General features: G+C 36.6%; 1 protein-coding gene and 1 non-coding gene across 2 annotated transcripts; one reads left to right on the top strand and one right to left on the bottom strand.

The window, feature by feature from the left end:
* Window positions 1–97: 97 nt before the first annotated feature.
* LOC143444364 (5.8S ribosomal RNA) lies at window positions 98–251 on the bottom strand. Its single transcript, XR_013113716.1, has one exon. It is a non-coding gene; the product is annotated as a 5.8S ribosomal RNA (ribosomal RNA).
* Window positions 252–5770: 5519 nt separating this feature from the next.
* LOC143451870 (uncharacterized) lies at window positions 5771–15005 on the top strand. The gene is made up of 5 exons (XM_076952631.1): window positions 5771–5906; window positions 6604–6753; window positions 10890–11039; window positions 11192–11346; window positions 11536–15005. Exons 1-5 carry the CDS (start codon window positions 5864–5866, stop codon window positions 14164–14166), a joined length of 3129 nt encoding a protein of 1042 aa, XP_076808746.1. The 5' UTR covers window positions 5771–5863; the 3' UTR covers window positions 14167–15005.
* The last annotated feature ends 81 nt before the right edge of the window (window positions 15006–15086 follow it).

Genomic DNA, 15086 nt, shown 5'->3' with positions numbered 1-15086 from the left:
CGGACCCTTGCTGACTTCGACGGGACGGCGGAGACACAGGTCTCCGTCCGACTCCGCATTCGCCCGGGCGACGGGCGCGCCGGGATTGCTTTTCAGACGACCCTGAGGCGGGCGTGGTCCCGGGATTAACCCGAGGCCGCAATTCGCGTTCAGAACGTCGATGCTCAATGTGTCCTGCAATTCACACTAATTCACGCAGCTAGCTGCGTCCTTCATCGACTCGCAAGCCGAGTGATCCACCGCCAAGAGCCATCATCGTTTATCGTTTCAGCTTCTACGAAGCAGTCACAGGTTTGAATGTGAGCGCCGAGCGGACGATCTGACGACCGTCACTTGAAACTGCGGGGGTACTCGACGCCCGTGAAAGACTTGTGCCTTGTCGAGCGCCTCAACGGGCGCGTCTTGACCTCGACAAGCGCGAGAGGCGGCCGGTTTCCCGGCGACGCCGCCGCAGCTCGAGCGGGAGCCTCCGTTCGTTTCGATAATGATCCTTCCGCAGGTTCACCTACGGAAACCTTGTTACGACTTTTAGTTTCTCTAAATGATCAAGTTAGATCGTCTTTTCGGACACCGGTTCGGCCGTTGCCAGCCGCTCCGGGTCCAATCGGAGGACCTCACTAAACCATTCAATCGGTAGTAGCTACGGCGGCGGTTCAACGTCAATTGAAAAATAAAAACCAGAGTAATCTCACGCATATGATAGTTGCAAGTGCAATCATGCGAAGAAAAACGACCTCCCAAAGTCATTGATCACTCGGCCGGATAATCGAATGCCGGTTAAACGAGGGACGGATAATAGAGGAAGTACTGTATAACGTTGTTATGTATTAAGCGAATCCTACGTAACAATTGTGTTGACTTATCACAAAATGGTCTATACTCTATTGTGTTATGGGAAATTTATCCTCAAACTGCGAAATGCATTTCCACGACTTAAACCTTACGATGATTCCTCGCAACTCGAACCCCGGTTAACAAGATTGTTTGCACATGAATTTTTCGAATGAAGCATTTTTCATTTAGTTCTTTGTAGTTTTACGCGAATTCAAAAATCAGCAGAACCACGGAACAGGAGTAAGTTTTTTAACTATCACGTTTAATGGCTTTATATAAATAAAACATACAATATTAATTAACATTGCAATATCCACTCTCGACAGTATAAGCTGGCGCCGCCGAGTAACAAATCAGAATCGTTTGCTAGCGCTTTCGCTATGTTAGACAAAGTTTCAAAATACAGTAGGCTATTTATTTATAATGCGGTACCTCCTCCCTAAAACTCACCACATATAACAAAGTACATCCCATAAAACAAAATATCTAACGTAAGGAAAGCTTATACTTAACGGGTCTTCAGATTTTCCTTCTCACACCACGCTAACCATAACAGATAGGTCGTATCTATTTGATAGGACAAGTTTACTTTGTGGAATTGTGGTGGCAGTTGGCGCTACAGGGAAATCTAAATTTATGGATGACGTCATTAATTGTGGTTTTTGCTCATTATTGACATGTTTCCTCAGTGGTTCGTTTGTACGTCAAGGTCAGCTGCCAGAAGGCACTGACCATGCCGACCAAATAACCCATTCTACTTGTGACACGGTCACAAAGGTAGTGTGCGTTCTACGCAATACATCGTCTATAGTCTACTATTCTGAATTTTGACGTTTTTGAGGCGATCAACCCTTAAACACCTAGGTGGGTCGCTAGCGCCCCGAATGAAAGTTTGCAAGCACGTACCTCCCATACTATACGCCCCACTACCGCCATACTCCGTGTATTACTCAAGCTACTATTTACCTAGACTTTCATAAACGCCAAGTGTTTTCATTTGTAACTTCCTAAAAAAATTATTAAACGTTCTTCGCAAAAACCTATATGGTCGCTAGCGACCCACTTAGGTAATAGCGTAACAAAAAATTTCCAATGTGCATTATGATAAAAATAACACATGTACCACAAACGTAAAAGTATTTGGAAAATATATAAAAAAAACTTGTAATAAAAGCTTTCTTTTGCAAAAAAAAATTGCTAAGGTGGAGAGAAGACTAAACATTGCTGACATTAGATCAATGATCCATAGCTAGTCTGAAGATGATGAAGAGGTCGGTGATGACTGCTTTGTTGTTAGCGAAGTGAGTGATTTTGAACCGGACGAAGAGGAAGTGGACAACGCCACTAATGACAGTGAAGAAGAAGTTTCCGATTCCGGAAATAGCGGGAGTGAAGTTGAAGGCTATCAGTCGTCTTCATCTACGTCACAGAGCATGGACAACTCATTCTTCAAAGGAAAGATGGAAGTGTATGGTCTGCAGCTTGCTCTGCTCCTTCTCGCACACGCGCTTGCAACATAAAACACTCAGCTGAAGGCTCATTAGGAGTTGCAAAATTTATTCAAGATGAAGTAGAAGCATTCTTGTGCTTTTTTGAAGAAGACATGCTAGAGATGGTTATTGAGCACACGAACAAATATGGCGAAAGCCGCAAAGGAAAAGATGTTTTTGGAAATACTCGGAATGAAGCTTCTTCAACCTTGGCTTTTTCGTCGAATGCAAATTTCACAGCTTTCAAGACCTACAAAAGCGGCAGTGCGAAAATGTTTATTGCAGCAGAAACAACAGCCAACCACTGAGACCGGCCATTCTGGTAAGCGAAAAAAAAACATGTTACATTTGCCTGTAAACGTTGGACCGCAAGACAGCAGAATGTTGCAGCAACTGCGATGAAGCTTGCTGCACTGAGCACAGAGTTGTCACTGTTACTTGTTCATATTGTGAAGAGTAACCAAGCAATTTGTCACTGGCACTTCGTTATGTTGCTGTTTTGAACTATCTTTTGTCAAGTTTTTTGAGCTTTGTTAACTATTTCGTTGGTTAAAAGTACATATTACCATCTCCCTTCTTTGTTCACATGATTGATACATTCTTACTACAGCTTTAGCGCAAAAACCTACACCGGGTCGCTAGCGACCCACATAGGTAATAGTGATTGGCGAAACACCCAGGTGTTTAAGGGTTACAAAGGAAGAACGGGAGTCACAACCAGTCATAAGAAGCCTGGTAGTTTATTAAAGTTCTAAAAAGAACCCCCCAGAATCATAGATTCTCAATCATATTCATGGAGGGCCTGAAGCGGCCTGGGTGGTGTTTTTTAATACAGTAGCATTACATCATTCTTGCAAAAGTGTTTTCTAGTTATTGATTTGTAGCGGCCTGGGAGGTATTTTTTAATATCATTACATCATTTCTTGCAAAAGTGTTTTCTATAATTATTGCTTGAAGTTTATGAATTTGGTTTTTGGCAAACACTTTAACTGTCGTTTGATATTTGGAAACTTGCTCTGAATAACTTCGTGTGAACACTCCTTTTAATATGTTCCCAGGTTGTTTTCCAGCATATGTGCTGATAAGAAATCTTTTATGGAAATGCTCGCATCTTAACTTAGCAATGATTAATTTTTATTATATTATTTTCTATGTTTCAATGTGTTAGCTTTAGCTACATGTATCTCACATTGTGAAAATATTGTTTTTTTCCGTTGCACCTGCTACGACTCACAGCGTTTTTCTTGTCGAAAATTTTACATCCCATCGCTTTAACGTTATGTACTGTAAGCTCGCACTTCTACCAGCCCAGCAGAGTTAGCCGAGTGAATCATCGAAATCAACAGATTAGTTGTTTGAGCTGCCATGGTGATTGCAACTCAATAGACATCTTATGAGCAGTAGTATTACTTATGTTCTTGGTTATTCGTATTACTGAGAAAGTGTACAGCACCTATAGTAAAAACCTTTTCTTGTAAACTATTATGTTGTAATATTAAAACTTTTCGACCGACAAAAGGTTAGAGTGTTCTAACCACACGCAACAATAGAGTCAGATAATTTAACGAGCAAATTCAGTAAAGATACCCTCATAAGTCAAAAGCAGTTCTTCAGACCCAAGTTTGTTAAGGCCTAGTTTTACAATCAAATAGACCAATTTAATATAATACGTTGCAAGTAGGCCTACATTGTTAATACTTCATTTGAAACAAGATAAAAAGCTGAAGTTGTTATTATAGCATAGGAAAATTATAAGCTAAATATTTTTGTTGACATCTGCAAAAACTTCTATTTTTATAATTTTTCCCTACAAGAATTTGACTTGGGTAATTCCCTTCAACAAAAGCACCGAGAAAAAAAATAACAACGGTACCTTTGGCTTTTGGAACAGGAACTGATCAATGTGAGACGGTAGTTCAAAGTGCTTTTTAAACTCGAATGGTAGAAATAAAAAAAGCTTGTCCACTTCTTTTTTATATTTTAAAAAAATTCTTAATTAGTTCTAAACAAAAATAAGCGTTACTGTAAAATCTTGATCTGTTAATGAGGCTATAGATTAAAGAGAGACCAGTCTGCCAATGAGCATTCCGTGCGATGCGTACACCAAAGACGTGCTATGCCAACTGCAATCTCTAAAATAAGGGTCCTTTGTGTGCTGTATTAGTCAGAATGCTATTTTAAGTTCATCATCAGAAACAGCACTAGCTTACAAATGTATGATAAAAAAGGAGTTTGTAACATTGAAATAAGGTTTGTATGATGCACAAATAGCTGGGTAACCGCGCTTTTTAAAAGAGCTTTGCTCATGCTCTCGCTCCTCACTAAAAAAAGAGTGTTGCCCCCACTCATGCTCCTCGCTGAGAAAAAGAGCGTGCTCTTCTTTAGCAATTCTAAGGTATATGCCCTATTATTGTCGTTATCATGTCAGGTGGTTACTTGTAAGTTGCCTTAAGTCTGTCTCAATGCAGTCTTCCATTATTCATAGCTTAAAATTGATCTTAAATCAGTAAAAATTTAGATTTTCAATTTAGCTTAAATTTTTTATGAACCCTTTTTCTATTTTGTGCTTTCATAGTAGGCCTATTGTTTGTTCAAAAAAAGAGTGACAAGCAGATAGTCCTAAAATAGTAACACGCTCCCACTCATGCTCCCAATTTGAAAAGAGAGCGCTAAAAAAAGTAGCGCGCTCAAAAATTAGTGTGCTCATGCCCAACTTTAGATCCACAGATGTAAAAACTGCCCAGTTGAAGAAAGTTTAAAAGGTTAACTAAAAGATTTTTACAAGAATAACAATATTTGTGAAAGTATGTATAAACAGTAGAAAAGTTCAAAGCCGGCATTAAAATATTTACCAATTATGCAACTTACACTCGGTTATACTGTATTAAAAACATTAAGCAATAAATTTGAGACAGAAAGCAATCAGCGTGTTATATATCAGATGCTTAGAAAGCTTAAAAGCAAAGGACACTTTTTCTCAAGCAAAATCTATCTTTTATTAAAAGCTGCTCTTGTTTCACTGATGGTTGTGCAGCCCATTACAAAAAATAAAAAATTCATTAAACTCTTTATGCACCATAAATAGTTTAATTTGAATGCTGATTGGTCATATTTTGCGGTTTAAAAATGTCATATAGAAAATTGCCATGTTCTAATTGAAACTGCTGTTGGTGGCACTGACTAGTAATTCGAAAATTTTCAAGGATAATTTCATTTGTTGATGGCGTACACTGTACAGTGAAATCGGTTAGACCAATGAAGTACATTATATGCTAATATGTCTTTGTATGCATCAATATGACACAAGACTTATCAATTTCTAGCAGTGAATTAGTCAGAATTGATTATGAATTATGATCGCTTGTGATACAGCATTTTGAACCAGTTTTAATACGAATTTCTTGAAGATGTCATTAAAATAGAGTGTAATACTCTGATTAAATTTCATGTTTACAATTTCAATGCAGAAAAAAAATTAATCTGTTGATATTGAAAACGTATAATATTACATACATTAAGTTGGGTGATGTGTGTCTAGAATGTCAACAAGTGAAAATAGGAGTTTTGATGACTCAAGGCAAGGTTAGTTGTTTTCCACGTAAAAGCAATAAAGCTGGTTTGATTTGAAATGATATTAAATAGAAATTTAAACTTTATCATGTTGCTTTGCTTTATTTAATAATTTCAACTTACCACTTCTAAGTTTATACATGTAAAAGATTTAAGAACATGAGTTAAAGCTGTCCTAAGTTTGTAGTTAAAAGATTAAAGATAGATGCAATCAAAGAAACAACAAGTGTATCATAATGACTAAAAATTTATGCGATCGGATTTAGTGAGTTAAACAAAATTTGATCAGTAAAGGGGCGCCAGATAGGTTACAGTTTTATTGGTTATAATGTATGTATGAATAGATGTGTTCTGGTAGTCGTTAACTAATTACTTGTAATTTTAACAGATAGATTTTTAAAGAATGTGAAGTGTGATTTTTTGTTACATTTCTTATGGTGTGTGGTTACTGTTACTTGCCAGATAGGTTACTTTTTATAGATAGGTTACGTTACCAGATACTTGCCAGATAGGTTAAATTTTATTGGTTATGATGTTTGTATGAATAGATGTGTTCTGGTAGTCGTTAACTAATTACTTGTAATTTTAACAGATAGATTTTTAAAGAATGTGAAGTGTGTTACTTTGAGCACACTATTTCATATATTTGTCGTCTGTTATATTTGTGTTTTGTGCTCACCATTTTACATGATTTTGATTTTTAATCCAGGGTTATGCAGGGAATGGGCAAAGAAGTTAAAGAATGGACTTAGTCTGCCACACATTATTGTAGATCAAGCGGAAGCAGCTGCAACAGGCGATTTCATAAAACTTTTGCACCATGTACATGAATGGTTAACACAGAGGAAAGAAAATAAAGGCAATCATCTTAAACTTTGTATATTGTATTGGTAAAATTTGTTTAGAGTTTGAAATTTAAATAAAGTCATAAGAAGTTAAGGTCATATTATTAATATGGTATGATAATAACGTATCATATGGTAAATGGAATTTTACATAACATCTACTTTAGCATACAAACCTGTTTTTACTTTTTGGACATTAGGATATACAGAACTGGGCACGAGCGTCACTCAGCGCGAGTGCAATCAAAACTGAGCGACACTCTTTTTTCAAACTCGGAACGAAACTACGAGCATGCTTTTTTCTGCACAAACAACGCTGTGAACGCACGAAACTGCCCAGCTCTGATTATATATCTACAGCTCCGATAATAAAATGCAGTCAATTTTTTCCATAAATTCATCAACTACACAATTGCTTATTTAAAAATTCTTCAAATATATTTTGTAAAGTTCATAAACTTTGTAATATTGCTGTATCCAATCACTGTATAAACGGCCACTGTGAGCTGCAATGAACCAAACTAGATTACTTGGTTTTTGCTGAGCGCTCTAAACTACATCCACAATGATTACCGATTGATTGGAATACGATTACACGATACGATACCGATTGGGCCTGTTCACCTTAAAACTGACATCGTTGTGCCCCTACTAGTTACTTAAAGGCCTACACCCACTTAACACTTTCATTGCCTCGCCCCTATTTAGTGAAAGAGTGATTTCAATGTTCTTGAAAATCTGTTGACAGACAGTTGGTTATTGCTCTGGTCTTCTAGTGAAGTAATGACGCTGACTGTAGAGGACTTTGCTCAGCACAGTTGGTATTGATTTTGTTGTGATTTTATCTTCTTTTTATTTCCACCATGTATGGCTTGGGTTATAATCTTTGGCCTTCAAAACCACAAGTTGTCTGATATGAATCTTTTTTGTATAAAATCAAAATTACCTGCAGACAACACTGGTAAAGAATTGTGGTGCGGTCATACGGCATTTTTTGCTTTACTTTTTGTTTTTGTTAACCTCTTTCTGAATATTTTTGCAAGAGTAAGGCATGCGCCACTGGTTCATAAACTTCTATGTCTATTGTCTATGTCCTACAAGCAGCTGAGGTGGTTATAAACTAGAAAGTACAATGTGCTGCAGTATACTAACAAGCCTTTTGGGAATCTTAATCATTGTTTGTGCATTTCTTCAATATTCAGAGAAGAAAATCAACCTATGATAGTACTTTGTATTTTGCTTGACTCTTTTTTTTTACAAACTATAAATGTCTTTCACCTACCGAACATCCTGCTAGCTATATGCCCCGAAACAAGAAATATAATGCATATTCTCCCACACTCGAGTTTTTGGTTTTAAAATGGTGCATTAATTAGATTTTTGGTTGGAGTGAAGGAAAACATACCTCAATTTTTTCAAAAACAAAATATATTTTTAAATATTTATGAAAAACTGTCTGTCAGTTTAAACTGACGCTAGCAGTAGGAGAGTACAGGTAAATTTCGTGACATTGTCAACAGGTACTTGTGTATTTAAGCATCTAAGTCAGTGTAAAGAGCCTAATACACAATGTTCGACTTGAAGTAAACGTTAAATATCGCAATCGCTGTTGTGTTTACACGCAAATTGGATTGATGACGCCGTGATGACATCATAAAGGAATCAATATTGTCTTAAATTTTATGGAAACGATAGAGTTATATTGATCTATTCTGTCTTTCGTGTACTTTAGGTGATGTAAAACTGCATCTCATATACACTTAGATTACACACTGATATATTTTCTAGAAGAAATTCTATATCAAATTCTGCTGGGCCTCATTCACCGACTCTCGAAGGAACGGTACTGCAGACCTATTCGCTATCCTTTCGTATCAACGAATTTCTGTTTCCTTTGACTCACAAAGAATGCTAAAACTCATTATTGTTTTTATACTCTCAAAGAGTTTTTATAAAATTGCGCATTTTTCCGGGAAACGTGCAGGTTTTGTTTCGTCTTATGCGCCAACGGAAACTATGGGAAAAATGCAAAATAACTACAACAATAAGACAACTCCAAAAATTAACGCAAAACGCTTATGACAACACATGTCTTCAGTTCAGCTTAACATGGAATCCGGTAAAACAGTCTGGTTCCCTTTAACAATCCAATGATCAAAGTGATCGTAGCAAACACTCTGTTGGACGCGCTTGTCTTCCGAAGAGCGGGCAGCTGGAAACATTCTATGAATTTCATTTTGTACCCGATAACGTTTGTAGTAGGTGTCCACAATCCTTCGTCGAAACCCAAGAAAGTCAAGGAAACTGGAATGGGGATTGCGGGCTTGGGATTTGTAAAGCAAGAAGGCATTATTCACTGCCACGTCGACGCAAAAGCGAAAGACGGGCCACCACCATTTTTTGCTTCGATGGTTGATCATATAGGCTGGGATATTTCATATAGACTACCTGAGGCTGGCATATTTCAACTCTTTCACGACCAGCGTGGCTGAACCGCTTCGCTTTGCCAATGGGAGCAGCGCCACAGTATGTTGAAGCCACTGTAACAACTTTATTGTCTTTCCAACAAACCACCGCTATTTTGTTGTTCACGTCAACTACAATTTCGTGGGTACCCCTTCACTTTTTATCCATAACTTGGATATCTTTCAGAGGAGCTTTTTCCGTTCGGTTCACTCTTATTGTGCCAGCTGCAAATACGTTCTTCGTTTTCAAATGTTTGAGGAGCTTGATGTTCGTAAAGAAGTTGTCCATGACAATGTGATACTGAGAGCCATTCTGGTCTGGCAAATAAGATACAAGCTTGTCGGCCACAGACCGCCAAGCCCAAGAACAGGATCAATATCACTCCCTGCTCAAAAGTAAAGCATGAATTGATTGCAATATCCCTGGCATATCGCAGCGACCCACATTTTGTATCCGAATTTTATCGGCTTTCTATGTATGTATTGTTTCGCCCCAAGCCTCCCAAAGTAAGGGATCATTGATTCGTCGATAGTTTGTTGCGGTAGGAAGTTTTTCAAGCAGGAGTCGTTTATATAATTAATAACGTTCCTTACTTTTGAAAATTTGTCACTTTGGTCACGTAAAAGAAATCTTAATACGAGCCAAAACTGAAACCAGTCTGTTGGCTTCCTCGTTTGCTAGACTACCGGTAGTATTGTCTCTATAATGACGTAACAAAAGAAAGCCACTGATAGGGTTTTGTTGATGGAAAAACCTGTACCCTTCTACTGCTAGCGTCAGTTGAAACTGACGCTGGAAAACCTTTTATTTTGGCGGACGTAAAAGAAATATGAGAGTGTAACTTGGCCAGATTATAGATTAATACATTGTAAACATATTTCAAAATTTAGCTTGTGATTTATTTACTTGCACAATCGGCAATGGCATTATGTGAATCAAAGTTGCACTTTGAAGACGTTAATATACAAACAAAGAAAAATTATCCATAAATAACTGATTTTTCACATAAACTTTTTAACTCATCCTTTTCCTAATACATTCAAGGGCAATGTGAAACTTATTAATCTCTTCTAAATGTCAAACTGGTCGATACAGCGTAAAATATGTAGGTGTCAGTTTAAACTGACGCTAGCAGAATATGGGTTAAGACACAAAATTATTGGTTGCTTATTGACACATGTAAAGTGTCTCTTTTGTGTGGTTAATAACCGGATATTTGCATTTAATATAGGTAGAATACCATAAGCATTTCACCATGCTTTGTTGAAATTTGCATAGCGTTTTACATCATCTTGCATTTTTACACTGCTGAAAGAAGTTCTAACAAAATCAAAGGAAACTGAAGAACAAAATCAATGGCAGTTCTTCAACACAATAAACATATTTAAATAAAATTTTTAACACAATACACAGATGATTTAACACTGGATAAGAGAAATGAAGCAGAAAAGATTTAATTAAACCTCTGTTTCAGGTGTTTCTGTATGAAACTTAAACACATTCACTTTGTTCTGTGCATAAATGTTTTTACAATATTTAATTTCGTATTGTTTGTTGGTTGCCAGACATGACTCATTTGAGCATGCTCAATGATGCTATGTAATCTAATAAAGTGTTTCATTACATAACCATTAATATATTTTAGCAAAAGATGCATTAAAAATAATTTTTAATATTTGTGCAGGTGAATTTAATCTACCACCTAATGGATGGGAGGATAGAATAAAACACCATTTTGGAAATATTCCACAACGTGCAAAAATTGCTGCTCAGGAAACTTATCCTGGTGATCTGCATGGTCAATGGCGGAACTTGGTTTTGACTACATTAAAAAGTAATTGAAAAATAATTTGCAGATTTTTTGTAGTTGTTTCAGAAATGCACATAAAATATTACTGTGCTATATTTTTTGCCGAACTTTCTTATGCAAAATAGATTGGTTTAGTAGCAACTTGTTTTTGCATAGATTTTGGGTTTTGTTTTCAGAAGCCATAGCCTCCGACAAACCTATCTTACCTTCTGGTATGGCCATGTCAGAAAGCTGTTTGCAATACACGGAGGGTGGTGAAATAAAAAACAAAATGCCTGCTGCCAGAGAGAAGAATGTCTGGAAATATGACAAGTTGCCAGTTGATGTCATGGTACATACCCAAATACTTTTGCAGTCCAGTACTATATTTATATTTTTAAACCCACTTGCAAAGTGTTATAACAAAGAACCTTTCTTTCCCAGCACAGAACAATAATATTAACTGATTTAGTTATAACATAAAGTTAGTTAAGGTAGAATTATCATTTGTATATTAATATCTTCACTTTTAAAATTGCAGGATACAAAAGAGTTCCAACTGTGCAAAAATAAATTACAGAAGTATTTTGTACTGCAGCTTCATGGTGGTAAATTATGTGGAAAAACTGTTTTGTTGCACAAGCTTCTAGATCAAAAAGCTACAACCAAGTCTTTAGTTATATTTCAAATTAACTGTAAGAAAACGGAGTCAGTAGTTTTGGAAGAACTGCAATGCCTTTTAACCCAGTTGCAAGATGCCAATCTCATTACACAAGAAGAGCTACAAAATCTGTTTAATGATGACAGAAAAAAGATTTATGTTAAAAAACTCATCCAATTGATGCATGAAAAGGGCATATCCGCAATTTTTGGCTTTGATAATGCCAGTGACAATGATAAACCACTGATACGAGAAATGACAGAAGCAATTCTAGAATTAGAGCAAAAATCTGCTCAAATTCAGTGTATTGTTGTGGCGGGTGATAGGCAATATCTTTACAATGAAAACGAAATCTATGGTAGGGGAAAGTTTGTTCTGCATAGAGTGACTGGATTTACAGAACAAGAAGCATATAATTACTTAAAGGACATCAAAACTACTCCAGTTCTGTGCTACAGGTATATTGCAGATGATGCACTAACCGCCAATAGCTCACTTTTCACTGAGGAAGGTGCAAACTATGTGATAAACCACTTTAATTGCAGACCAGGTTATCTGTTGCTGGCTATGACTTACTGTAAAACACGCAAGATCACATTCCAACAGTTTGCAAACTCAATGAAACAAGAAAAAAGCAAAATCTACCTTCGTTCTTTTAGTGGAATCTCCTCTGCTGCAGATGAAATTGATGAAGCAGGCAACCAGGTCATACACAAGCTTTCTGAAACACATCAGCTTTGCCAGTCTATCATGAAGGTTCTCTACTTTGTTCATCATGAAAACATCCCTTTTCTGTATATTGGAAAGATATGCCAACAAATAAGGAAGGATGCCAAAGATCTAAAGCCAAAAGAAAACTATGAAAGGAACAAGCTTGAAGCGTCTGAAGTTGTATATAGATTACAAGAGCTGTTTCAGTTTGAAGATAGGCAACCTCTCAATTATCCCAATGGTGCTATCACAATAGAAGATCATTTATTTGATGCAATTTGGAAAGAGAATGAGAAAAAAGAAATGTCATCGTATTTTGTTATTGCTCTGGAAGCTATAGCTAGTATGATAAGTAAAGATAACACCGAAAGAAGTTCTGACATTAAGCTGGCTTATTTGAGGCCACATTTTAATAAATTAACAGAAAAGTTCCCGGAATATTTAGACGTCACTGGCAATACAGATAAAATGGATGAAAATAATTTTAAGATGATCATGCTCACTTGCCGAATACGTGAGCTACTTGGGCAAGCTTTAATCCAAGGAAGAATTCATACTGACATTTCTGCAGCGTTGGAAGTCCTTCTGTCTGCAGCAAGTAGTATTTTGAATATTGTAGTGGCTTTTTCAAAAAATCGTTTCTTGTGGTTCAATAGAAACTCTTCAGTTAATCTTGAAAAGCAGATTTCAGCTGAAAAGCATGCAAAGGAGCTTGCTAAACCCTGCATGGATGCTGGATCTAATGTAAAGGCTGAGTACCTTGAAAATTACATGAAAGTTTCATTTGTCTTCAACAAAATGAATCTGGAACATTTTATTTTAAATTCCATGAAGACGTTAAAAATCTCTAGGAAGGAGGCTTCAGCAGATCTCAAAAGTGTCGAAGAAATGATTGCGCATAAACTCCCTTGTGATGACGCCATTTTAAAATCTTTAAGAAAGACCGCAAATCTTCTGGAGCAGAAAGAATTGAGGCAAATTTTCTTCGTCGAACGCTTGGCCAGCATTCTTCACACATATGGTCGGCAAGTCCTTTATGTTCAGGACAAAATGTCGCTTGAGCAACAGGAGCTGTGCGAGTACTATACACAAGTTACTCATCATTTGTGTAAAGCTGTAAGAGAGAAAACACAATCAAACATTGGGATAATATATGAATACATTGCCATTGCAAATGCAGTGGTACCAAGGCTTTTACAAAATCGACCAGGTGAGAATGTGGAGTCAAGAAACCAACGCTTAAAAGAAGCTCATAGGCAAAGCAAGGATTTGCTCGAAGTAAGAGGCCCATTTTATGAGCATTGCACATTCAGAAGAGTTGAAGGCACTGCTTATACCAACTTAAATGCTTATAAGTATATTGTCAAGGCCAATACAAAACTGCTGAAGCATTTAACTCCAAACGATCTCCCTCCAACTGCATATGAAGAGTGTAAGAAATTGCAAAAACTTGCCGAAGAAAATTCTTCTCTAGATATGGCTTCCCACTGCATGATTCAAGCTGCAAAGTTTTTTTCTGCTTGTGGATATTTTACTGATGCCTTTGTTACATATAAAATGGCATTTCATTCAGATTCGAATAATATGGCTGACCTGCGAGATTGGCGACCAAATTCTTTTGCTTGGGCTGTTAATAATTACGCTATGGCTGTAAATGAATGCATAAAATGCAAAGATTCAAGACCAGCAGAAATTGCTAGGGCAATAACAAGATGTAAGCAGGCTCTCGATCTTGAAGGAGTAAGTTTCGAATGGAGGGGCAGAATGCAAAAATGGCTTAACCTTTTTCTTGAAAAATGACCTTGTTCTTTTATGCTTTGTCTGGAGAAACGTTTCAGTTATGTTTTTTCTTGGAGAGGTTTTTTAGCTTCTTAGTTTTCTGTTTAATTGCTTCACTTATATTTATGGATAACTGCTGTTTAAATAATCGTTTTCAATTAAGCTGAGTTAGTATTACATTTCCTGAGAAAATGATAACATTTAGTATTAGTAGGGAAGCAGTATGTCTATTTTTTTACCGTTGAATTTTAATCAATGTGCTTTAATATTTTTTGTTGTTCTTGCTAATGTTACAATACCACTCTTGATCACCTGTTTTTGTTAAAATTTTTTATTCAAGTTTAGTTTTCCGTTTTACAGTGTTTAATCAAAATAGTTTCAGTGGTTGCTATTATTTTTGCGGTGTGTTTTAACTGGTGGCTATTTCTAAAGCATAATTGTGGAAAAAATTTATCAGTATTTTACTGCTGTAAAATGCAGCTCTTTTTACTGCTGTATTTATGATGGTAGCAGTCAACTTACAATTCTTCTTTACATGGTGCATTTTAAATATGTTTTTATATGGAACAAAACAGTGTACTAATTGCAGCTAGTGTTGTCTGCAGTAGTAGGATGGTTCTTGCAAAAAGGTGAAAGTGAACAAACTAGTTCTCAAATTGTTGCTCGTGGTAAAACTTTTGTTGTTTGACGTCCATTTCTATTAATAAAAAGGCGTTGTAGAACCAGCAGCTAAAAATTTAAAATCCAATCTCTGGCTGTCCGTGTAACTGTGTTGTATTGAATTAAACAGCTGCGATTTCATGTTGCCTTTGATCTTTGTGCAGTGGTCAGGATTTTATAAACGTCCATGTGAACATGAGGATCGAGTGGTGTATATTTTAAATTGAGCAGTGCAAATTGGACACACCTAACTTGGGTGTTTAAACCAAAACTCAATCTGG

This window comes from Clavelina lepadiformis, chromosome 1 (assembly GCF_947623445.1).
Source record: "Clavelina lepadiformis chromosome 1, kaClaLepa1.1, whole genome shotgun sequence".
Lineage (NCBI taxonomy): Eukaryota > Metazoa > Chordata > Ascidiacea > Aplousobranchia > Clavelinidae > Clavelina > Clavelina lepadiformis.
This window is presented reverse-complemented; position numbering and strand designations above follow the sequence as displayed.

Coding starts and splice junctions, on each gene's coding strand:
- LOC143451870 (XM_076952631.1), top strand. CDS start 5,864: ATGTCAACAAGTGAAAATAGGAGTTTTGATGACTCAAGGCAAG. Junction 5,907..6,603: donor TTTTGATGACTCAAGGCAAG/GTTAGTTGTTTT, acceptor TTTTTAATCCAG/GGTTATGCAGGGAATGGGCA. Junction 6,754..10,889: donor ACAGAGGAAAGAAAATAAAG/GCAATCATCTTA, acceptor ATATTTGTGCAG/GTGAATTTAATCTACCACCT.